General features: G+C 56.4%; 11 protein-coding genes across 11 annotated transcripts; 8 read left to right on the top strand and 3 right to left on the bottom strand.

Moving 5' to 3' along the window:
- Positions 1–236: 236 nt before the first annotated feature.
- NTLS (Nitrilase) lies at positions 237–1,540 on the top strand (the record flags this gene model as incomplete). Its single annotated transcript, XM_014684156.1, has 2 exons — positions 237–716; positions 800–1,540. 2 exons carry the CDS (start codon positions 237–239, stop codon positions 1,538–1,540), a joined length of 1,221 nt encoding a protein of 406 aa, XP_014539642.1.
- Positions 1,541–1,890: 350 nt separating this feature from the next.
- Positions 1,891–2,973, bottom strand: YQ77 (Ubiquitin and WLM domain-containing metalloprotease; the record flags this gene model as incomplete). Its single annotated transcript, XM_014684157.1, has 1 exon — positions 1,891–2,973. The coding sequence occupies one exon, from the start codon at positions 2,971–2,973 to the stop codon at positions 1,891–1,893; it is 1,083 nt and encodes a 360-aa protein (XP_014539643.1).
- A 1,302-nt stretch (positions 2,974–4,275) lies between these two features.
- Positions 4,276–5,165, top strand: KdelR (ER lumen protein-retaining receptor; the record flags this gene model as incomplete). Its single annotated transcript, XM_066130078.1, has 4 exons — positions 4,276–4,303; positions 4,394–4,452; positions 4,540–4,606; positions 4,672–5,165. The coding sequence occupies 4 exons, from the start codon at positions 4,276–4,278 to the stop codon at positions 5,163–5,165; spliced, it is 648 nt and encodes a 215-aa protein (XP_065986145.1).
- A 780-nt stretch (positions 5,166–5,945) lies between these two features.
- On the top strand, positions 5,946–6,613 carry TAF10 (Transcription initiation factor TFIID subunit 10; the record flags this gene model as incomplete). The annotated part of the gene is made up of 2 exons (XM_014684159.1): positions 5,946–6,134; positions 6,209–6,613. 2 exons carry the CDS (start codon positions 5,946–5,948, stop codon positions 6,611–6,613), a joined length of 594 nt encoding a protein of 197 aa, XP_014539645.1.
- Positions 6,614–6,978: 365 nt separating this feature from the next.
- Positions 6,979–7,470, bottom strand: RSM19 (mitochondrial 37S ribosomal protein uS19m; the record flags this gene model as incomplete). Its single annotated transcript, XM_014684160.2, has 4 exons — positions 6,979–7,012; positions 7,089–7,271; positions 7,347–7,362; positions 7,428–7,470. The coding sequence occupies 4 exons, from the start codon at positions 7,468–7,470 to the stop codon at positions 6,979–6,981; spliced, it is 276 nt and encodes a 91-aa protein (XP_014539646.2).
- Positions 7,471–8,488: 1,018 nt separating this feature from the next.
- Positions 8,489–9,634, top strand: G6M90_00g030920 (uncharacterized protein; the record flags this gene model as incomplete). The annotated part of the gene is made up of 2 exons (XM_066130077.1): positions 8,489–9,026; positions 9,090–9,634. The coding sequence occupies 2 exons, from the start codon at positions 8,489–8,491 to the stop codon at positions 9,632–9,634; spliced, it is 1,083 nt and encodes a 360-aa protein (XP_065986405.1).
- A 631-nt stretch (positions 9,635–10,265) lies between these two features.
- citA (Esterase citA) lies at positions 10,266–11,069 on the bottom strand (the record flags this gene model as incomplete). Its single annotated transcript, XM_014684162.2, has 1 exon — positions 10,266–11,069. The coding sequence occupies one exon, from the start codon at positions 11,067–11,069 to the stop codon at positions 10,266–10,268; it is 804 nt and encodes a 267-aa protein (XP_014539648.2).
- A 713-nt stretch (positions 11,070–11,782) lies between these two features.
- G6M90_00g030900 (uncharacterized protein) lies at positions 11,783–13,642 on the top strand (the record flags this gene model as incomplete). The annotated part of the gene is made up of 2 exons (XM_014684163.1): positions 11,783–12,557; positions 12,618–13,642. 2 exons carry the CDS (start codon positions 11,783–11,785, stop codon positions 13,640–13,642), a joined length of 1,800 nt encoding a protein of 599 aa, XP_014539649.1.
- A 569-nt stretch (positions 13,643–14,211) lies between these two features.
- Positions 14,212–15,000, top strand: xylB_0 (D-xylose 1-dehydrogenase; the record flags this gene model as incomplete). The annotated part of the gene is made up of 1 exon (XM_014684164.1): positions 14,212–15,000. One exon carries the CDS (start codon positions 14,212–14,214, stop codon positions 14,998–15,000), a length of 789 nt encoding a protein of 262 aa, XP_014539650.1.
- Positions 15,001–15,488: 488 nt separating this feature from the next.
- On the top strand, positions 15,489–18,444 carry prr-1 (pH-response regulator protein palA/prr-1; the record flags this gene model as incomplete). The annotated part of the gene is made up of 5 exons (XM_066130076.1): positions 15,489–15,496; positions 15,616–15,859; positions 15,935–16,643; positions 16,718–17,963; positions 18,036–18,444. 5 exons carry the CDS (start codon positions 15,489–15,491, stop codon positions 18,442–18,444), a joined length of 2,616 nt encoding a protein of 871 aa, XP_065986459.1.
- A 3,431-nt stretch (positions 18,445–21,875) lies between these two features.
- TRI4_1 (Cytochrome P450 monooxygenase TRI4) lies at positions 21,876–23,717 on the top strand (the record flags this gene model as incomplete). The annotated part of the gene is made up of 5 exons (XM_014684166.1): positions 21,876–22,089; positions 22,222–23,078; positions 23,139–23,246; positions 23,301–23,467; positions 23,522–23,717. 5 exons carry the CDS (start codon positions 21,876–21,878, stop codon positions 23,715–23,717), a joined length of 1,542 nt encoding a protein of 513 aa, XP_014539652.1.
- Between the last annotated feature and the right edge of the window lie 138 nt (positions 23,718–23,855).

Genomic DNA, 23,855 nt, shown 5'->3' with positions numbered 1-23,855 from the left:
ACAAGCCGCATCGAACCATGGAGACGACGGAGGGGGAGCAGCTCCAGTCCGAATTCGTCATGGGGAAGGCGCATTGCATGTAGCCATGGAGCCACCTTCCCGTTCGCATTCAGCGTCTCCCACCTGTCCTCCTCATTGACGTTTAAAACTCGAAATCGCCCAGATTTCTGTCCTTGAGCTGCAGAACTTGCCGCTTGTGTCTCGGATTGCCCAGCAGCCCAGCGCCGACGTCCATCATGCCTGTGATCCGCGTGGGAACTGCTTCGCCGGCCACCGGCCCCACCAAGGCCGCGACCCTCCGACACTTGTCCGACCTGGCTCGCCGAGCTGCCGCCCAATCCATTGACATTCTCCTGCTCCCCGAGGCCTACATTGGCGGCTACCCGCGCGGCACCGCATTTGGCGCCGTCATTGGCGATCGCCCCTATGAGGGAAGAGAGGAGTTTGCCAGGTACTTTGACCAGGCTGCCGACCTGGGGGACACCGTAGGCGGGGGTGCCGGAGCGGGAGCTAGATGGGTCAAGAGGGAGCTTGGTGGTGATGATGACTTGCCGAGGGGAGATGGCACGAGGGAGGAGCTGGAGAAAATTGCCAGCGAGACCGGCGTTTTCATTGTCACGGGCATCATTGAAAAGACGGGCGGCAGCTTATATTGCGCTGTAGTGTACGTGTGCCCCAAGGCCGGTATCATTGGAAAGCGACGCAAGGTCATGCCTGTGAGTGCTGGTCCATTGTCTTTTGTTTTTCGTCACATCTCCTTCGTCTTCCGAGGGACAAATCTTTGCCTAACGCTCGCCAGACCGGCACAGAACGCCTTTGCTGGGCTCAAGGATCGCCCGCCACCCTAAAGGCCGTCTCAACCGTCATCCGGGGCCAACGAGTCAATATCGGGGCCGCCATCTGTTGGGAAAACTACATGCCCTTTGTCCGCCAAGCCCTTTACGAGCAAAACATCAACTTATACCTGGCCCCGACTGCAGACGGCCGAGACGCGTGGATGGGCCTCATGCGCACAGTCGGCGTCGAGGGGCGGTGCTTCGTTGTGAGCAGCAACATGGCGGTACGCAAAGACGGCAGCGCTCAGGTTGCATCGTCGCAGCCAAGCCCTACCCGTTCCCGAGCGAGACGCAGCTCGACATTTACTGACCAGGGCTTCGAAATTGCTCTGCCGTCTGTGAGCCCTACCCGTCGCAGGCGCAGAAAGTCTGTGTTTGACGAGGACGGCAACGAAATCGTTCTTGGGTGTGATGAATCAAACGGTGCCGAAAAGAATGGTACCTCCCCTGGAGCTCAACCCAAGTCAACCGTCGCCACGGCTGACGGATGGGTGTCCCGCGGCGGGTCGTCGATTGTCAACCCGTTTGGAGACGTTCTCGCCGGGCCACAGTGGGAAGATGACGAGGGGCTCATCTTTGCGGATATTGATCTGAGGGAGTGCATCCGAGGAAGATTGGACCTTGATACGGCAGGGCACTATTCCCGGAATGATTCGTTCAAGTTTACTGTGGCTGGGCTAGACTTGGACCCCTTGCCGTACTAGTCTGATGTTGTTCAAAACCTGAGCAGACCAAGAATGGTACCGTGGATGTGGATGCATCTGCTAAGGACGTGTGTGTTCATAATGTGTGCCACAACTCATGTATGATAAGATTGCAAGATATTCTCAACACAATTCATGCGCCCGATTGTCAAGTCTACAGAGGTGACACTCCTTCCGTATTCTTAAAAAAAAAAGGAAAAGAAAAACTACTCGCTATGCCCTAAATTCCCAATAATATACTCCATGCCCATGGACGGCCATATCCCCAAGACGCTAAATGCTCTTCGCTCACAAAATCAATCAAACGCCCCAGACATCTCCCCCAAGACAAAATTACTAATGACTGGTCCCTACTCCCTCTTATCGCTCGGCTGCTGCGACCTCTGGCACGGCCGCCACCCCTTCTCAGCCGCGTCGCAGGCCTTGCGCTCCGCCTCATCCTCCTTCCTCTGCCGCTCGAGCGCAGCCTGGGCCAGGATCTCACGCCGGCTCATGCCCGCGCCGATATTCCCAGCGCCCCCGAGCACAAACTCGCCGCCCGTCCACCCGCCGTCGTCCTCGTGCTCGTCCTCCTCCCCGTCGGCCAGCCCCGCAACGGCATACCTCGACGTCTCGCCGACGGTGTGGCCGCCCGACTTCCAGTCCGCGGCGTCCACCTCCCGCTCGATCTGGCGGCACAGGTCCCAGAACTGCCGGTCGTGCGGGCCGTGCACGTTGTGCGCGAGCTCGTGGCACAGCGTCTTGCGGATGGTCTTGTAGTCGCGGTACCCGTCGTGGGCGTCGGTCCGCAGCCGCAGCTCAATGACCTCGCCCTGGTTGCGGTTGAGCCCGAGCGTCCTCGACGTGCCCTCGTGCGTGGCCTGCGTGTGCGCCAGCGGCTCCATCTCGGTCAGCAGCGACACGGTGAACCGGTGCTTCCGCATGGCGGCCCTGACGCCCGGGTCCTCCTTGAGCCGCAGCAGCAGCTTCTGGCTCGTCTCGGGGTGCGGCAGGCCCTGCAGCGGCCGGACCTGGAGAAAGGTGTACCTAGCGTCGTCGGGGGACCTGGGCCGGCTGCGCCGCTGCGCATGGTGCTTCATCTTGGCCTTTTGCGCGGCGCGCGCGGCGTTTCTCTGCGCGACCTTGGCCGACATGTCCTGGACGGCCTGGGCCTCGGCGGCGCCGCAGCCCAGGAGCGTCAGCGTCTTCCCTTGCAGGCTGGCGAGCGGCGTGTCGGGCTGCTTGAAGGGCGACTTGAGCAGGGGGCCCTTGGGCACGAGTATCTTTTGGTGCGCGACGGGGATGTCGAGCGTCGCCGCGATGTCGTCGAATAAGTCGGTCACGGTGGCGTCTTCTGCCAGCTCAAATGTGTAGTTGTGCTTGCGGTGGGACACGGTGATGGTGACCCAGCCCGACTCGGAGCCCGATGCGCAGCTCTCGTGTGCGTCGGTCATGGTTGTATTGGTAAAGGTCAAGTGTGGTTTCAAGAGCTTCCGAGGCGAGGTCACTGAGGTGGAGTGGTGATGTATAGGTCTTATATAGGAATGATTACAAATGCGGCAATGGGGTGCTTATGCTTTGCTTTGTAGTGTCTTTGGCGGTTCTGAAACAAGGGTCTGGTTGGGAATAACCCCGGGTGTAAAAGGTGGTATGACGACGTCTTGCTCAAGCAGGGGAGGCCGCCAAAACTGAATCTTTATACAAAGATGGGCTGCGTTCTTTGGGATTCCTTTGTTCTCATGCCGCCCATTTTATTACGCTAGGGGGGCGAGGATGGCCGGAGAATCGAAGCAAAGGCTAATTAATTTGTAATATATATGCCGATGACCGTGCGGGACGAGTTTAGCCGGCTGCGCCACATGCCCTTCTCGCTGGCAAAGGGAGGCGCATGACCGTGTGGCTTAGGTAAGATTCCCAGGCAGGTGCCAGTTGACCCCTAAAGGTTGGTAGGCCCGCTGTAATGAACGCTGCAATAGGGTGCATGTCCACTGTAATCTGGAATTTTTCGGAGCGTTGACGGAGTTAGGCTGCTTGTGGCCTTGTGAGCCGCTTGCGGCACCGCCAACTTCGCTTTGTCAGTCGGCACTGGGATAAATCAGGTGTTCAACGGTTCCATGTACCAAACAGACAGCCGAAACTCGATGCCAGCGATTTATTGCAGGTGGTGCAAATGCAAGGCAGCCCTGTCAGCGAATTGCTGCTGCTCAATTGACGGCTGTATTATATTTCAATACACCAGGTGTATGCCACGAATTTTTAAATTGAAACGTGTTTACAATACGCGCTCGCCATCTCCCCAAGATACTCAGGGCAAGTACATGCATGTACCAGCCCCATACCACGACTCTTCAACTTAATTCCGGACTAGTCCTGGACTTCTGGATCAATGACTGCATGTGCCCTGGCATCTGTGTGCTCCTGATTCTGAGACCTGTTGGCTACCAGCCATTTGTGGGCCCGATGAGCTCTCTAACCAGTCACCGTCCAGAGTCTTGCTCCTAAAAGCTAATAACGTACCCGCGTCGTGTCCTTTTTGATCGCACTACTCCGTACATGCTTAGTACTCGCTGGCCATCGAATTGAGCTCCCTTCTCCTGTTCGATTCATACAACCCTCGATTTCTCGAAACTAGCAATACCCATCGCGGACGGCAACATCCTCTTTCCTTCTCCAACCAGAAGAGTCCTTCACTTCCAATTGTTCAATCCGTGCGAATCCATCGACGCGCCTTCTGTCGCAAGTGCGCAACAGTCAAAATGGTCCTCAACGTATTCCGTATTGCTGGTGCGTCACCCGCCGCTGCTCGGCTCATCCTCCCTTGCGCTGCGCGATCCATCATGTAGACACAGAAATGGCAGCTAACTCTTCTCGCAGCGGATCTCTCGCATTTGGCGAGTATCCTAATCTTGCTACACAAGATGACCCAGCTTAACGTACAATTAACCCCCCTCCGCGCCCCTCGGAGACAACCACGACTCAGCCGAACGTGCCCCGTTACAACAGTCGCTAACATTCTGCAGAGCTGTTCTGGCATCTCGTTCAAATCACAAGCCCTCTACCTCTTTGTCTACGTGACGCGATATCTCGGTACGCTTCGAACTGCACTCCCTTCCCAGGGGCAACCTGCAGATGCTAACAAGCAACCTGTGCAGACCTTTTCTCGACCGAGAGTTTATACAACTTGGCCTTTAAGATCATGTTCATCGGATCCCAGGGATACATCATCTACCTCATGACCAACGCCTACAAGCCTACAAACGATCCCAACGTCGACACCTTCCGCGTCCAGTACCTCCTCGCTGGCGCCGCTGTGCTGGCCGTTCTGTTCCCTTACAAGTACACCTTTTCCGAAATCATGTGGGCCTTTTCCATCTGGCTGGAGTCTGTGGCCATCCTTCCCCAGCTCTTCATGCTTCAGAGAACTGGCGAGGCCGAAACCATCACAACGCACTACCTGTTCGCTCTGGGTAGCTACCGAGCCCTGTACATTCCCAACTGGATCTACCGATATTTCGTGGACACCCACTACAAGACTGATTGGATCGCCATCATTGCCGGCATCATTCAGACTGTCTTGTATAGTGACTTCTTCTACGTCTACTACACCAAGGTCCTCAAGGGCAAGAAGTTCAAGCTCCCTGTCTAAGTAGCCCACTAGCTGCATGGATATCCCTCAGTGAGGTTCAATCATGTTCGAGATATCTGGATCATCCACGACAATGCTTTCCGAACCAACTACACAGACATGGCGAATAAAGGCCATCTGTACAACAAGCTAACAATGCGTTGTTATTTTTTTGCGTTTTGTAAGCATGTACAGTGCTTCAGTCCGCAAATAGCATAAAAGAATTACGTTACTGCCGTTAAATGGCTGGCATGGTGGCGTTGAAGGCGAAAATACTGACATTTAGTGGTCGTGAGATTTGGCGTTTGCACGGCCAAGGTGTATATTGACCCTGGCGTGATGCTACGATAATAGAAGGAGACGATGTGTCTATGGAATATTAAAAGGGACGATGACAAGGGGCAGAAATGATGACCCGTCTTCACGGCACAGTCAGGCTAGTCCACCTTGTAGCTTAGCAAATAGTGACGCGAGGTGCATGCATCTTGTTTCGGAACATGTGAGCCGTGATTCGACATGTGAGGTGATGGCGGGAAGCTGACGCATAAAGACGCCACAAACGGCGATGCAAATATAAAAACCCAGCAAAATAATTCAAATCAGACTTTAAGCTCATACAATCCAAATTTATGAAGAAAACAGTGGTAGAGCCTTTCAATTCAAAGCCAGTTTTGAACCAGACAAATAGTGGAGTCACGTGATATCGCCTCGCATGACATCGTTCTTCGATCCCCTGCTTCCAAACATCAAAACCATCAACCACAAGTCAACCACGTCCAAGCTCGGCATCCCAAAAGCAAAATGACGAGCGAGGCGCCAGAGAATCCCAGTTCCCAGCCAGTCACTCAAAACGGGCAGGCGGAACAGCAGGAAATCCCCGATGGCCCAAATCCCCCGCCCGAGCTCCCGTCGGGGCAAGATCGACTGCCAACGCGAAAGGATACATCACTACGAGAGTTCTTGAACAAGATCGACGACTGCGCCCCCATTGTAAGTCGTTCCCAGACGCGGGGCCGCCGCCGCCCAATTCAATCGCGGCAGGTGACTGACCAAGCTCGCGACAGATTCCCGACGCCGTGACCAGCTACTACATGACCAAGGCGGGCCTCCCGCCGCCGCCGCAGACCGACGCCCGCCTGGCGCGGCTGCTCGCGCTGGCGACGCAAAAGTTCATCGCCGACATTGCCGCCGACGCGTACCAGTACAGCCGCATCCGCGCCTCGAGCAACACCAACAACCCGATGGGCACGCTCGGCGCGGCCGCTGGGTTCCCCATCCCCGGGCAACAGGCGGGCCAGCCTGGCAACAAGGACCAGGGGAAGGGGGCGCCGCTGGGGATCCAGCGCCCCGGGTACGGCGGCGGAGGGCAGGGCGGGAGCCAGAACAGGACGGTTCTGACCATGGAGGATCTGGGCATGGCGGTGGGGGAGTATGGCGTCAATGTGAAGCGGAGCGAGTTTTATCGCTAGATGGCGGAGCATGGGGTCTTGTACATTACTCTCGTCTCAGGACCGGCGTAGTCAACGGCTTGTTTTTTTGTTGTTGTTGTTTTTGCTTTGGAATTCGGGAGCTTGGCGTCTTGGAGGGCGGTTCAGCTAGATGATGGAGTGCTTGGCTCACGGCGTTGGTTTCTTTCATTGTCGGCACACGACGCAAGGGCATGGCAGAAATACAAGGAATTGCTGCTTATGAAATGAAAAAAAGAAAACACAGCTTCTACTAAACAAGGCTGGAGTGCATTGTGTTGTAATATTTGTCATTGCTCGCCATATTGTTACATGTCTTTTGTACAAGTCGCAGCAAATACCAGTCCGGCTCATCCCACCCCATGGTCTTACTTTCTGTCCCAGATGTTCGGCTTTCGAGTCCTGTCGCGCCAGTGGTCAGCATTGTCTCCCTCTCCCCCTTTCCAAACCCATTTAACGAAGCGAGGTGCAAACGTACGGTGAGAACTCGCCCAGCTTGTGTCCAACCATGTCCTCTGTTATCGTCACCTGGTGGTAGTCCTTGCCATTGTGAATCTCAAACTTGAGCCCGACAAAGTTGGGCAAAACGGTCGCCGAGCGGGCTTGTGTTCGCACGGGGGGGACTTTATCGCCTTGTTTCTTGGGGAATACAATCGGGAGCCTGGGGAACATTGCAAATCATTAGGGATACTGTTCGAGGGGGTGGTTTGCGGAAAATCGAGGTCGTGAAACGTACGGAACAAGGTGTGGTCCTGTGCGGTTGTAATCAGCAATTGGGCTTCCTTTTCGGCGGTTTTGGGGGGGCGTCGATGCGTACCTTTCCACACGGAGCGCTTCAACAGCGCTCGAGTGGCTTGCATTTTGGATCTGGGAGTCGGTGACTGCGCAGACTGTCAGTCGCGAGATAGGTGTGTCGGGGTGGACTGAGGTTGACCAAAAGTTGTATGTGGTCACGTGACTTTGATAGATGAACAGGCCGGACTTGCATGTAGTAACGGGTACGTAAATCGTCTGCAGTCTGCAGTCTGCCTCTTGGATTATTTGGGGTTTAGCCATGTGTACTTAGGTATATATCGGCGTACAATTCCTATATCATGTCGATTTTGGGTACTGGAATTGAGCAATGAAAACTACAGGGTATATTTGTGTTCGAGCCAGTTATGACGAAGTTACGTGTAGGTAGCGGCCTGCTGCAGAGGTGTCTTTGATGCATTGCTTACTTTTACGTTGGAAAATCCAACTTTGCAGCAAAGAATTTTTTTAAAAAAAAGAAAACTATAAAAAGATAAAATAAAGAATTAAACCGACTATTCATTACTCTGTCTTACACGCACTTTTGCAGGACGGTAATAACCTTTTGAGACGAATCATAAAAACAGGCATTTAAATTCCCGGGTAGGCATCTCACCATCACGTGGCGGTTCGACGGATGGGCGTTCCCCAGGCCAGTTCGCCTTGGTGGCTCTAGCGTCTCGAACGGCCCGCAGGCTACCAAATTATTGTGGACAGAATTCCGTCTCTAGTACGACAACGCATCCATCCGTCATTTTGCTATTTTGCATTTGCATCGGGGCAGCAGGGCATTCGAATTGTTTGCATGCCAGAATCTTGGCGATTTCCACCCAAATCAGCGTCGAATTTCATTGCCGAACCGGTTTCGTGTTGGACAGACACCAACGCTCCTTCTGCCGCTCCAGGAGCCCCTTCTGCCTGCCCGCCTTGCAGGAAGCGGCGTTGGATCGAATTCCGCCAGCCAGCCTGACCGACGGACGCGCACGCCCGTTTGCGCCGACATCAGGCAAAGTTTCGAAAAGCTCGCACGTTCCATAAGCGGATACACCGACGACAACTATCCCTACGCCTTCCACCTCCCCATCGATGCCTAGCGCTACAGCATCCGGGGCGAAGCCGGGCGGCGACTCGTCGGCTCGTTCCCGCGATCACAATCAAGGAAACCAGGGGCGAGCGTACACAGAGGATCAAAAGGCGGCCGTCATACGTATTCGGAAATGCAAGGGCACCGCATTTTACGACATCCTGGCACTGGAAAGCGTCAAGACGACCTGCACGGAAGCGGACATCAAGAAGGCCTATCGAAAACAGTCCCTTTTGACCCATCCGGATAAAAATGGCCACGAGCACGCCGACGAGGCCTTCAAGATGGTCAGCCGAGCGTTTGGCATCCTGGGCGACAAGGAGAAACGAGAAAAGTATGACAGGTTCGGCACCGACCCGGACAGCAGATTTGCCGCGGCACAGGCGCAGAATCCGTTTGCGGGATTTGCCTCGCGGCAGGCGTCGGGGGGCATGGGCCGCGGCGGCGCGGGCATGTGGGAGGAAGAGCTCAGCCCAGAGGAGATGTTTGCGAGGTTCTTTGGCGGCGGCGGCGGATTCGGCGGCGGCGGCCCGTTCGGAGGTGAGATACCGACATTGACCCCATGGTGCTTCGAGCCCGGAACAGCGTGTACTGACGGAGCAGCGTTCGACACAGGACCCCAGTTTGTCTTCAACCTCGGCGGCGGCCCTGGCATCCGGGTCCACCAGTTTGGCGGCGCGAGACCGAGGCGACGACCGCGGGAGGCGCAAGAGGCCGAGCAACAACAGGGCGGGCTGCAGAACCTGATGACTCTGCTGCCGATATTGATCTTCTTCATCTTGCCCATGCTCTCGTCCCTGTTTACGGGCGGGTCCTCGGGCTCCTCGGTTCCCATGCGATACGACGATCCCCAGCCGCCGTACACGGAGAGACGCTACACGCCCAACCACAAGGTCAAGTATTTTGTCAACCCCAAGGACGTCCAGTCGTTTAGCAAGTCCAAGCTCGCGCAGCTGGATCATACGGCCGAGGCCAATTTCATCCGCTTCCTGGACAATAAGTGCGAGCACGAAAATATTGCCCAGCGCCGCCTGCGGGAGGATGCCATGGGCTGGTTCTACGAGGACGTGGAGAAGATGGAACAGGCGAACCGGTATCCCAAGCCAAACTGTGACCGGTTGAGATCGTTGGGGTACAGACGGACATGAGACATGGTAGCCACCCCCTTTTTTTACAGCAAGACTATGAGCCAAGACAAGACGTAATTTTTTTCTCTCTCTCTGCACGATTCTACTCTTGTTTGTACAGACATGTAGCCTTTTCTTGTATTGAAACGAAGAGCTCGGAGTTTGGTGGGCTTATATTCTATTTTTATTATCTAGTTGGTTTCCGCATTGGCGATGGCCGAGCATAAATTGCATGGCATGACATGGCATGACGGGGGGGAGCGGATAATAAGCACGCGAGTGTCGCGGGACTAGAGAGGGGGTGCGTGTGCGAGTGCGTATGTAGACAATGGTGGTGTAGAAGGTTCAATGTTTCTTCCGTCCTGAATATGAGAATGTACTGGTGCTGGACTGTCTAATGTTGTAGGCGTAAGCATGGGGCATGCGTGACGGCACGAGGGTCGATGTGTCTCTGAAGACATGAAAGCACCAAGGCGGCAGATGGATTATCCACGTTTTGTTTCTTCATCCTCTATAGCCACACGAAGCCCACGCCGCCTATAGTATTGTTTTTTTTTAAAATGAAAAACGATGTGAAAATAATGGCGTCAAAGATTGCCGGTCCGAGAGTCAAGCCTCTATTCTATCCATGCCACGTTCCGGTATGCCGATTCTATAACGCGTCAACGTCTGGCGGAATGGCGCCCGTCTCCCGCGCCAGGCGCAGAACCTCGGTGACGACGGCCTTGACATCGGCCGTCTTGACGGGCAGGCGGTGGCCGGCATCCCACTCGACGAGGCGGGCAGTGGCGGGCATGCAGTAGCGCTCGAGCAGGCAGCGGTGCCTCTGGATGCCCGGGTCCTGCAGGCCGTGGACGTGCAGGGTGGGCAGGCGCAGGACGTGGAGGCCGCTCGGGGGCGCGCCGGGGTCCGGGTAGTCGGTGAAGTCGGTGCTGAAGGCGTCGGGGCTGGCGACGTGCGGCGGGGGCGGCGGCAGGCGCAGGTCGAGGTGCAGGACGGGGGCGCTGCCGGCCATCAGCACGGCGAAGCGGAAGGCGGTCCTGGCGCGGCCGGGGCCCAGGACCTCGTCGGCGCGCTGCTGCGCCCACAGCAGGCTCGCGGCCACCTTGGCGCCCTGCGAGAAGCCCAGCACCGCCGCCCACGGCCCGTCGCCGGCGTCGCGCTCCATGGCGGCCAGGCACGCGTCCATGACGTCGCCGGCGCGCGCCCACGGCGGCAGGCCCGGCTCCTCGCGGCTCCACGCGAGCCAGCGGTAGAAGGGGGCGAAGTCGCCGTAGACGGTGACGATGTCGCGGTGCGGCCGGGACGTGTAGGGCGCGTCCATGAAGACGAAGCGGAACCGGTGGCCGAGCTGCGCGATGATGGCGCGGCACTGCAGCCGGAAGACGGTGCCGTTGACGCCGCCGCCGTGCAGGCACAGGATGCGGGGGAGGGAGAGCGTGTCGTCGACCGTCATTGTGTGTGCTGGCGATGTGTGGGCGTGGGAGGAGGAGGGGGAGGAGGATGATGATGATGGTGGTGAGTTTGCCTCGCTTCGGAGTTTCTTTCTCTCCTTTTTTTCTTTTTTTTTTTTTGGCACGCCGATGGGGGCCAGAGCAAGAATGCTGCGGCCGATGACAAAGGGTCAGAACGTGGCAGATAACGTGGTGGTCGGCGAGACGGTCTCGGAGTTTGGCGTGCATGACGCCATTGGTGCGGCGGTGCTGACGGCCGCACTCGGAGGAATTGTCAATCGAATGTTTCGTCTCTGCCAAGCGGGCGGCGGCTTTGTACTTGTTTCATGGCACTTGCCCATCTATCGTGTATCAGCGTCGCGGCCGACGGGGCAGCCTATTTGTAGACGAGCCGTGCCGCTATTTGGCCGGGATGAGTCTGGGTGATCAACAGGGTCCTGGCCTCCAACGGTCACGCCAAAGGCCAACTGCAAAGGCCCGGTGGCATTGATGCTGCGCCAGGCCGTCGAATCAATGTGCCCCCTCAGCCACACACAATGACATCAGTGGTGAGCGGCCGCCCGCGTGGCCCACCAGACGTCTAAGGCTGGGCCGATTGTTCAAGTTTCAAGTGACAAATGGCGACATATAACCCGCCGCTCGCCTTGCCTGGAACCAAATCACCCCAACGCACTTGTGCAATCGTATCGTCGTCGTGTAAAAACTCGCCGCCACCATGTCCAGCAATGAAAAGTCCGGCGAGAGTGCTGCCGAGCTCAGTGGCAACACCTACTACCCGCCGCCGCCGCCTGGCCCTCCTCCGTCACAGCAGGGTCCGCCTGAGCAGCAGCAGCAACAGCAGCAACATTTGCAGCAGCCTCTCGCTCAGCAGTATCAGCCGCATCCCCAGCAGCAGCCAGACCAGCAGCAGTATTTCCCTCCTCCACCAGGTCCGGCCGACGAGAAGCAGCCTCACGTGCAGCAGCAGCAGCAGCAGCAGCAACCATACTTTCCTCCGCCGCCGCCAGCTCCACATGCAGTCGATGAGACGCAGTCTCACCAGCAGCATCAACAGCAGCAACAGCATCAACAGCAGCAACAGCAGCCCTCCTTCCCCCCTCCGCCGCCCGCTTCGGCCGATGACAAGCAGTCTTACCAGCAGCAGCAGAGCGCATATGCCATACCAGCATACAATCCCGCCAATCCAGCCTTTGCCCCGCCCCCGACAGCTCAACATGACGCCCAAACACCGACGGGGCATCCAGGTCCGGCATCGTCGTACGCTCACCAGCAACCACAACAGCCTCAACACCAGCAGCCGCCGCAGCAGCAACCCTCACAAACTGCTCCCAAAAAGTCCGGCTGGGGCGATCGCTTCAAGCACTTTGTTAGTGCCGGAGCTGCCGCTCCCATCAACAGCCTTGCCCACAAGCTCGGCAGCCAAAGCTTCTTGCCCGAGACCCTGGACAAAGAATGCGACAAGTCAGCCGCCATCCTGAGATCTTTCTGCAGTATGTACAACACAAAGAAGCACCTGGCCCGTTCCAAAACTAACACACACATTCCCGCAGCCAAAGGTGTCTATGCTGACCCCGGGGCCGGCCAACCCCCAACCTCTACCGATCCGAAAGCCCACGAGTCTAGCAGCGGCGTCATTGACCCGACCAAGGAGAAGCCCAAGAACCGCGTCATTGTCACCATCCCGCCCAAGGTTATTTCCAAAGCAGTCGGCCTCGCCATCTTCACCACTCTCCGTGCTGGCTTCCAGGTCTCTGGCGCCACGGGCTCTGGCGTCCTGATTGCGCGGCTGCCCGATGGATCGTGGAGCCCGCCCTCGGGCATCCAGGTGCACTCCGTCGGCGGAGGCTTCCAGATCGGCCTCGACATTTACGACTGCGTCTGCGTCATCAACAGCAGGGAGGCCCTTGCCGCATTCATGAACACCCGCGTTAGCCTCGGGAGCGACTTGGCCGTCGTGGCCGGGCCCTATGGTGCCGGGGGCGCCGTGGATTTCGGCACCGCCGTGCAGCGCGGGAGAGACGACAAGGACAGCAAGGCCACCGCGGCTTCGGACGCGCAGCCCGCAGCCGCCGAAGCCCAGCCCTCGAGTGCGCTCAAGCCCGACGCGGGGGCGGCGTCCAAGGACTCGAAGCGCCGGAGTCTCAGTACCAGCGCCTTCAAGCCCGTCTTCTCGTACGTCAAGTCGAGGGGGTTCTATGCCGGCATCCAGGTCGACGGCACCGTCGTCGTGGAGCGCAAGGACGCCAACGCCTCGTTTTACGGAGCTCCCGTCACGGTGCAGCAGATCCTGCAGGGACAAGTTCCTCCCCAGGGGCCTCGGGACATGTGGCCCGTTGGCGCTCGCGCGCTGCTCGAGACGCTCCGCGGTGCTGAGGCGGGAGCCCTGGGTCACCACTCGTCTGCATCTGCATCTGCATCTGCATCTGGGGCGGCAGGTCATCCGGGGTCTGGAGCTGTGCCCTGGGCGAATGCGCCGCCTGCGGGTGCTGCACCCGGTGAGGCTTCGTCTGGTGCGCCGCCGGCGTATGTAGATGATGGGAGTCATGCGCATGTTGGCGATGCCAAGTATGCGTAGTGGGTGTGGCGTTTGCAAGCCAGGAAAAAGGGAGAAAAGGGAAAAAAAGGCAATCAAGTAATGAAAGCGCGTCCGGTAACAGTAACAGAAACTCATGTATACCATTTTTGTTGACACTCTGTGGTTTTCGGCCGTGACTGCGGCGACACTCTTGTAGATGCCTTTAGCATGGCTACATGGGTAGCTTGAAGTACAGGATACCCGGTTAGTAACTTACACTTTGCACCGTGCTCCTGCTTCAACCAAGACGCCACAAGTGCAGACGAATGTCACCCATGCGTGAGCTGGTCTCGGCGTGGCATCTGTGGACGTGGGGTAACATGAACTCCAAGTTGCGAAGCGACCAGCATCACGAAGGCGGGGTAATTATTACAAGTCACTTCTCGAATGTTACCCCCGCAGGACTGTAATGTTGCATTGTGTCGGGAAAGGTGTCTGGTGCTTTGGATATATATGTTTTGACAGCCAATGTCCCGAAAACCCGTCTCGTTGCTCACTTTCCCCCCCCCACGACGAGACCTCAGCTCCGACGGAAGCAAAAGCTCGTGCGACAAGTAACCCTAACCCTCATGGACCAGTACGCCATATATCCCAGCCTCCGCGGCAAAGTGGTCCTGATCACCGGCGCCGCAGAGGGCATCGGCGCCGCGGCTGTGGAGCTCTTCTGCCGACAGGGCTCGCAGGTCGTCTTCCTGGACATTGCGGACGACTCGGCGCGCGAGCTGGTGGACCGGCTGGCGTCGGTGTCTGGCGCCACGACGCCGACCTTTATGCACTGCGACGTGACGGACCTCGAGGGGCTCGGCGAGTGCGCGCAGACGGCGCTCGCGCGGTTCGGCCGCGTCGACGTGCTCGTCAACAACGCCGGGTGCGCCGGGCCCGGGTCGCGCGTGCCCACGAGCCGGGTGACGCCGGCGTCGTTTGAGCGCGACGTCAACGTCAACCTGCGGCACCAGTTCTTCCTGACGCAGCACGTCGCGCCGGCCATGCAGCGCCAGGGCGGCGGCAGCATCATCAACATGGGCTCCATCACCTGGCGCATCCCCGCGACCGAGGTGCCCGTCTACACGACCTGCAAGGCCGCCGTCGTCGGCATGACCCGGACGCACGCCCGCGAGTTTGGAGGCCACGGCGTCCGCGTCAACAGCATCATGCCGGGGTCCATTGCTACGCGGCGCCAGATCGACACCGTGCTCACCGACGAGTACAGGGCCGAGAGCCTGGCCGCACAGTGTCTGAAGCGCGTCCTGCTGCCCGTTGAGGTTGCTAGGCTGATGCTGTTCCTGGCGTCGGATGACTCGAGTGCCATTACTGGTGGGAGCCACGTGTGCGACGGGGGGTGGGTTGGTGATACTTGAGCATCATCAATCGAGAAGAGCGCACTTGCAAGTTGTGCGGATGGATGTGGTCACTGGTGGGCGAGGGGCTCTCGTTGTGTCGGGTCGTGTCTGCAAAGCTCTTGGGGCGAAATGTAAGAATGAAAAAATGAGAGGAAATAATATGAATAATTAAATTGAAATACGAATAAATAAACACATTTGATACTATATGAAATGAAAATAGATAGCCAATACTTCTCGTTCCTTGTGCCTGGCAGGTGACAGTGACGTCAGAGCTGGTTAGCTAGTCGATGCTGACTCACCATGCTGTGCCCCTCCATCATCAAACAGCCCCGACTTGACCAAGAAACAACAACAGACCAATCTTTCATGCACGCCTGGTCGGGTCGACATCTCGCGTTCCCTGCAACAACGCCCTCTGCGCCCCATGACTCAAGGCAAGATAAAAATGCGCGACAGTAGCATGTACGCATAGGCTGCGCATCCAGGACCTCGAATTTCCCACAATGGCGACGTGAGTTGAACCCTGACAAGCCGACCACGAGACTGAGCTGGCGTCACATCCCGTACCGGAAAACACAGGCACAGGCACAGGCACAGGTGCAGCATCGTTGCTAACAGTCGTGGTACTAGCACCGGCAGCATATTGTCGCTGCCTTTTCGGCGATCGACGCAGCTATCTCTCGCCTCCGTCATCCGGCAGTACATCAACAGCAAGTATGACCAGCATCCAGACATGTTCAAACAGGACCTCGAGGTCATCGATGCGCTGCGCCAAGATGCCATCAATGTTCGCGAGCCACATCCAAGCGGTATCAAGAAGCTCCAAGCTTATGCAGGACAATTGGCTTGGATATCAGGAAAGTTTCCAATCGATGTACGTCGTCGCATCCCCGCATCCTGCTCCTTCTGAGCGCCGCTGACAACGAGCCCCTCGTCCCCATCGCGACAGATTGGTGCGGAATTCACCTGGTATCCCGCCCTAGGGTACAACACGGAGCGGCCCATGGTGCGAAACAACATCAAGTACGAGCTCCTCAACGTCCTTTACAACTTGGCAGCCCTGTACTCGCAGCTCGCGGTCAACACGTCCCGAGGGACGGCCGAAGGCATCAAAACCGCCGCCAACCAGTTTTCGCTCGCCGCCGGAGTGCTTTCTCACATGAAGAAAGAAGTCGTGCCCTTGCTTCGCATGTACGACCCCCCCGAGGACATGGACGAACACACCTTGGAATCCCTGATGCAGTTATTTCTTGCACAGAGCCAAGAGTGCTTTTGGCAGAAAGCTGTTGTCGACGGGTACAAGGATGCATCAATAGCAAAGCTAGCTGCTAGAGTATCCGACCTGTATAATTTGGCCGGCGAGGCAGCCATGAAGAGCGAAGCCATAAGCAGCGCCTGGATTCACCACATGACTGCAAAACACCACCATTTTGCTGCAGCAGCGCAGTACCGTGCTGCGTGTGACTGCCTTGAAAAGAGGAGGTATGGCGAGGAGGTTGCTAGACTAACAGACGCAGTTGCGTGCGTGACGGAAGGTCTTAAGGAGACCAAAGGCGGCTATCTCAACAAGACTGTTGTCGACGACCTGAACGGGCTCAAGAGAAAGGTGGAGGAGGATCTTAAGCGAGCCGAAAAGGACAATGACATGATCTTCTTGAGTCAGTGAAAAAAAAAACCCGTCGCTTTTACTAACCCCAGGGGGCGCGTAAGCAAGTAGGCTAACACTATTTAGATCCCGTCCCTCCGAAATCAGAGCTCAAGATGCTGGAGAGAGCCAACATGGCGGTTGCTCGTGTGCCGCCTCAAGTGGCAAACCCATTTGACTTCCTTGGCGACCGAGCAGAGTTCGGCCCTGCGTTGTTTTCAAGGCTGGTGCCCTTTTCCGTTCATGTCGCCATCTCCATATACGAAGAGCGTCGCGATCGGATGGTCAACCAAAACATCATCCAGGACCTGGAAGGTCTCAACGACAAAATTCACTCCTTGTTCAGCGCCATCGGCCTCCCTGGCTCGCTCCAGGCGTTGGAAAAGCCTCTTGGCTTACCCCCAAGTCTAGTACAGCATGCCGAGGAATTGAGACAAGCAGACGCGATAGGTCGACTCCGAAAGAGCTTTACGGACATTGATAAGCTACGGGCTGCAGATATCGCCATCTTCGAGGAAGGGACGTCGGCCCTGGCGGCTGAAAGGGAAGAGGACCAGAAGGCGAGGAGGAAGTATGGCACCGATCGGTGGTCGCGGCCCGAGAGCCAGAGTGACGCCCAAGGCGGAAAGTTGTGGGGACATGCCGACGAAATTGAAGGATATTTTGCGAGCAGCGCCAGCAGCGATGGTGTCGTGCGAGAAAAGTTCGCTGCCAACGAGGAGCTACTACATGTCTTGTGCGGATCGGACAGGGGCCTGATGGATTTCGTGCCGTCAAGCTCTCAACGGGACACGAATCCTGAGCTCAAGGCATCTGTCGGCAAACTGCGAAGCGCATACAACGATATCCTACGACTGGAAAGCAGAAGAAGAAAAAAGGTTGAGACACTGCGAGAAAATGCGCGCAAAGACGACATCAAGCCGGATATCCTCAAAGAAGCTGCCAGGTTGGAGAGAACGTACCCCTCGACTGCGATTGTTCCGGCTCACTTTGAAGACTTTTTCGAAAAGCGTCTGGATCGTTTATATGAGCCAGAGCTGGACGCCCTGGATAAAGAATCGCTCGAACAGGACAGACTATTGAAAGAAGTGGAACGGGCAAACGCAGAATTCGAGTCCCAGAAACGCAGATGTGGAGACCGAGGCTCTCGAGAGCGAGAACAGGCGTTGCAGAAGCTGGACAGCGCATATTTCAAGTACAAGGAAATCATCAACAACCTGGAAGTTGGCAGGAAATTCTACAATGACCTCAACAAGATTGTTGGACAGGGCTTTCGAGATGTTGTCAAGGGCTGGGTGGCACAGCGGCGTATGGAGGCCAGGGTGCTGGAAGAGTAAGTTTACCATCTATCCTTTTTGCGTCGTCGGGTTGTGCATAGTTTTTTGCTTGCTGACCAGCCTCCCAGAGAACTGAGCATGCCGCCACTTTCAACACTCAACTTGTCGCGCGACCACGCCCCTCTGCAAGGTGCTTCCACAACACAGTATCAAGCAGCGCAGCCGGCTTACTTTGCGCCCGAGCCGGTTGCGCAGCACCATCAAACATCGCCCCAAAGACAAAATGACCATGCAGCAGGGCAGTCGACACCCAACCCGGTCGAAGCCTCCATACAGTCTTGGGCTGGTGAAGCGGTACGGCAGCCACAGCCGGTGGCACCGCAGACAACGAATCCAATGACGACAATGTGGAATCCAGCCATGGGGATCAAGTTTGGCGGCAGTGGTCCGCCGGCACCGAGGACTGATGGTGGGCAACAGCCAGGCGGTGGATCAGCAACAACTTGGAATCCCGCGTCGGGAGTCAAGTTTGGCTGATGTGATGACATGTAGCGTCGGTAATCGGCGCATGTGTAATCTGAGATGACTGGGCAGGCGGACACTGTAGATGGGCATGTAGTCCAAAATCGGGTTGCCAAATTTAGACAAGATGTAGCGCGCCTAGCGGGCATTATATGTTGAACTGACGGAAGTAATCTCGTCCGATTGGGGACTGCCCGTGAGGACTTAGAAGACATGATAATTAGTCTGCCATCGAGACGGTCAACGGGTGAAATGCGGGCATCTACAACCAAGAGGTACAAGGTTCAATAACAGGCATGTAGAATTCCCTGTTGCTTGGTGTGGTTAAACCGTGAAAACACTAGCCTCTTTTTGGTTATTGTAAAGTTCGGTAGTATTTCCGCCTATCCTTGGCATTGTCCTTTTGCCAAGTGCAGGGTGCCTAAATGACAACTGCTTTTTATGGGTCTGCGGTCTGTGACGATGGATTGAGTATTTTAAACTACAACGCTAACGGCATCATGGCCTTTTAAATCCTTGCATTCGGGCCCACCGACTTCTTATTTACAATGGCCTTGATAACTGCGATTATGATATCCAGTAACTGCGCTGTTTCGACCAGTATGTACAAGCAGCATGTGACTGGACCTTGATAACTGGGATTACGCTGATACCATAATAATAACGTATACTACTAATAGATAGTGGGAGCCAAGTACGATACCTACGTAGGCAACTATTATACTACGACCCGGTACGACAAGACACCGGTGATAATGGCGTCATAAAAAGTCGAACCTGACAAGATCAACAAAAGACTCGACTTGCAGATATCTTTCACCAAGTAAGTATATCTGAACATATAAAATACCTTGATTACCCATGTTCCACGGTATTGGCACGCAAAACATAAAATCGGCCGTAGCTCCGCGTGTTTCTGTTGGTCCAAAGGTGATGAGTAAGGCTGTTGGTCACGACGGTTGCTTTTCCTAGAGCTCAAATCAGTGCTCGGTTAAGCGTCACAGCAGGGGTCTTCAGGGGTTCCAGCAGGGTATACTCGGTGAAAAGGGCCAATTTCCCGGATTTTCAGGGCCTCCAACCAAGTGCTGCAGTCGTCGTCAATAGCAGAACATTTGCTCCATCAAGGCGCCCGAGCCTCCTGAAAGAACTTGATTCCGCCGTGTACGGAGTACATTACCGTTGTTTCCCCACAGGTTCCAGGGCGACTCCGGTGTCATGACAGCTACACAGGGATTAGAAAATGGAGAAAGAACCCCTGTCAATGTCGGGACCCTGAATCAAATGATTCACGGTGTCGTCAATCATGTTGAGAATTCTGAATGCTTCTTTGCGAGAGTGATGCTGCGCGAATGAGCAATGCGAAACCTTGTCGAGGGTAGTGAACGTACCGGTTCCCGATCCGAGTTTATCCTCCTCAACGAATGTGGCAGAATACGGGGAACTTCTACTTTGCTGAATGGTTGACCTTTGAGGGGCTGGCCGTCTTCGTCCTGGGCGTCATGCTCAGATTTCCTCAGGCGCTTCATCGCCAGACTGCTATCGAATCTACGCGATAGGACGCAGCGATTGTCACGTCCGAGGCAGGCGTCGCCAAGTGTCTCCTGTCCGTCTGTTGTACTGCTACGGCTCTGACCGCTGGCCGGCGTGCTCGGAGTGGAATAGTTATAGACCGCCTGAGAGAGTTGCTTTGCCTTTTTCGCTGATGCCTTTACTCAAGGGTGTCCGCGTGTATCCCAGCTCTGCTAAAAAGGCAAGGCAAGGCTCACGGGGCAAAAAGAAGTTGTCAATCAAGTAGTCTGCAAACTCCACCACTTTCTCCCGTATTCGATGCTCCGTCTCATTGTCCGACAAGTCGACTTCATCTTGTTCCTGTATTGACGAGCCAATGGCGTTGAAAACGGCCTGGAGAAAATGATGCTTGGATTGTCCGGGTATGGCAAATTCGTGCATTAGGCCAAGTAGTTTCGGATAGTTGTATTGGCCACCAGGAAGGGTGGGTTGATTACAATCCAACCCTTGTATGATTAACCACCCGTGACCTGACAAGGTTAATAGAGCAAGGTCCCCTGGCTGTATCGGCGCTCCAGCTACTAATCGTGGGTGGCTGTTAAGTGGCATAGCAGGGATTAATAAGGATACACAAGCCTTCTTATTTTTTCCCTTAAAATTTAGGTATTTATTTCCCCTACCTTTTAACTCTTTATTAGCTGTATCCCCCCTGTGAGGTCACGGGTGGTTAATCATACAAGGGTTAGATTGTATTCTCGTAGTGTATTGCAATTCGGTAAAACCTTTGTTCTGCGACCCCCCGGTCGTCATGCTCCATGGGTACGGTGGTGGGGTGCCGATGCCGTGTCACGGAGATGGTTGCAAAGCATTAAAACTTGCATGTCGTGGTTGCTTGAAGGATGCGGGGTGCTTTTGTGCGCGACGCTAGGCTGTTTTTGACCAGGCGGCGCTGGGGCAGTGGACCCGCCCTGACAATGAGTTTGCATGTGATGTCGCACCGCACGACCATGGCGAGGAACAATAGCAGACAATTCCTAACTTGACGACGACACACCCGTGGCCCGACTTTGAAGTTATTGTTGTCCGCCCAGCCATGTTATTGTCTCAAGACGCAGGCAGCAGAGCACACCCCCTTCTATTCTCGGCAGCTGCTTCAATCCTGTGGCTCAGCCCTTTCTCACGCATGCGCGCCAACCAGGGCTTCCAAATCCCGCCACATCACGTCAATCGCCGTGTGAGCATTGTGTGAATAGAGCTTGAAAGGAGCTTGCGGGGCCCGGCACAGCCAGCTCTCGAAAATGGTCAAGTCCAATTTGCGTTTGGCCTCCCACCGCGCTTGGCAGCGAAAGCTCCTACTTGATGCGAGGCCACATGACATGCTGCTGCTGCGTGTTTGCTTCGTCGCGGCCGGGGGCATCAAAGTTGGCTACTATTGAAACGGCCAATATGAAGCCCGGAGCCTGGACTACTGCCAAGTCACCGCTGCAGGCTGGAAATCGTCATGGCTTGTGAAAAGGCCACACGGAGGCTTGTGCGAGCGAGGGCGCACGGAAGACGCAGCGAGCTTCGACATGTCTGCCGTTTTTCAATACACTCACTCCACGAGGGTCAATCCAAGCTCATACTTGACCCTTTGCAGGTTGAGCTGCGGTGCCCCCTACGGCAGTGAGTGCGCATTGACTTTGTGGCATCATCATGTCGGCTGGCTGCTTCACGGGCGGCGGTGATTTAAAAACGGGCGAGGCCGTAATCCATACGCGAAAACACGTCGGTTCGTTTGGCCCGGTTGGATATTCGTACGAATCTCGCCTCGCAACGTAAACAAGTCCATGCGCACCCTTCCCAGTGTCTGACTGTCCTTTCCACAAGTGACGGTCGAGTATACTCTTCCCCGACAACATCTTCCCAGCAAGACTCCAAAAATACCTTGTCAAACCATGGCTATACCGACCTCGGGCGTCCTCTTGTTCCTTCTACTGGCCACTCCAGTCTACGTCCTTTCGTTGGTCGTGTATCGCCTATACCTGCACCCTCTGGCGAAAATCCCGGGGCCCAAGCTGGCCGCGGCGACGAGCTGGTACGAGTTCTACTACGATGTAGTCGGCCGAGGGGTATTTTGCTGGGAGATTAAGCGGATGCATGATGAATACGGTACGGCGCTCCGGTCGAAACCCCAGACATGCGCGCCGGGCAACGTGACGGCGATGCCCCGGGCGACTTACACGCGTGGTGTCAATGGTTCCCCCTTGCAACCAGTCAACTAAGCAGCCGTGGCAAAAACAGGCCCCATTGTGCGAATCAACCCCAACGAGGTGCACATCCTCGACACCGGCTTCTACGACGAGATTTACGCGCCGGCCTCGAAGAAGCGCGACAAGTACGCCGACTACGTCGTCTTCCTGGGCGTGCCGACGGGCGCCTTCGCGACGTGCCCGCACGACCACCACCGCCTCCGCCGCAAGGCGCTCAACGTGTCCTTTTCCAAAAAGGCCATTTACGAGATTGAGCCCCTGATCCAGGCCAAGGTCGACCTCCTCTGCGGCCGGTTCGGGGACGTGGCCGGCGGGGACAGGGTGGTGCGCCTCGACGCCGCCTTCTTCGCCCTCGCCAACGACATCATCACCGAGTACAGCTTCGGCGAGGGCTACGACTGCCTCGGCAAGGATGACTTCCAGGAGAGCTTCAAGGGGGTGCTGCTGACGGCCGTCGAGGCCGGCGCCTTCATCCGGCAGTTCCCGTGGGTCGTGGGCGTGGTCAAGGCCCTCCCCTTGCTGGTGCTGCGCCGCGTCAGCGCCGCGTTTGCCAGCCTCTTGGAGTGGGAGGCCATTGTCAACAAGAGGGTCGAGACGCTGGTCGCGGCGGCGCGCGCGGGCAAGCCCCTCGCCGACAGGTCCGTCTTCTCGACGCTGCTGCGCGGCGACCTGCCGCCCGGGGAGAAGTCGTTTCAGCGCCTGATTGACGAGGGAAAGTCGCTCATGGGCGCGGGCAGCGAGACCACCTCGTGGACTTTGACGCTGCTCATGTGGTATGTGGCGCGGGACGCGCGGATCCTTTCCAGGTTGAGGGAGGACCTGAGAGACATGCCTGACGGTGTGGCCGCGTCGTCGCTGCTCAAGTGGCTGGAGCAGAGGCGATATCTGGTACGTTGGTCATGGGCCCCCCTGGCGATGAGAAATGCTGCTTACACGTGCGTTGTGTAGAGTGCCGTGGTTACGGAGGCGCTGCGGTTCGACCACGGCGCCATTGGGCGGTTGCCGCGTATTGCGAATGAGCCGCTGCGGTACAAGGACCATGTCATACCGGCTGGGGTGAGTTGCGGAAATTTGCGAATGGGAATGGGAGGGAGCTAATTGCCTGACTAGACGCCGCTGAGCTCGACCAACTACTGGGTTCACATGGACGAGACGATTTTCCCGGACCCGGCCACGTTTTCTCCCGAGAGGTGGCTCCAGGCGGAGAGGGAGGGATTCCCCCTCCAGAAGTACATGGTGTCCTTTTCAAAGGGCAGCCGCCAATGCGTTGGCCAAAAGTGAGTCTGGCTGGTGTAAGCATGTCTTGGAATAGACGCTGACGTGGGGAGTAGTCTTGCGACGGCGGAGTTGTACCTGACGGCGGCGGCGCTGGTGACACGCTTCGATTTCGAGTTTGCCGGCACCACGGAGCAGGACATCCTGCCGGCCCGCGACTGTTTTATTCCACGGCCCGTGGTTGGTTCACCCGGTGTGTATGCCAAGATCAGGGGATTGGACAGGGAAAAGAAGATGGCTTCTAATTCGTAATGAGGGCGTTGAGGGCGTTGGCCGACGGCACGGGGGAGATCAATGTGTTGAAAATATGTTCCACGCTTGCAATGTCAAAGGTCAGGAGCTGCCTCAAGACACAGTTTGATACTATATACTATATACCCTAATGAAAAT

Source organism: Metarhizium brunneum, chromosome 2 (genome assembly GCF_013426205.1).
Source record: "Metarhizium brunneum chromosome 2, complete sequence".
In the NCBI taxonomy this organism is placed as follows: domain Eukaryota; kingdom Fungi; phylum Ascomycota; class Sordariomycetes; order Hypocreales; family Clavicipitaceae; genus Metarhizium; species Metarhizium brunneum.
The sequence above is the reverse complement of the archived record's forward strand: the minus strand, read 5'-3'. Positions and strand labels throughout refer to the sequence as shown.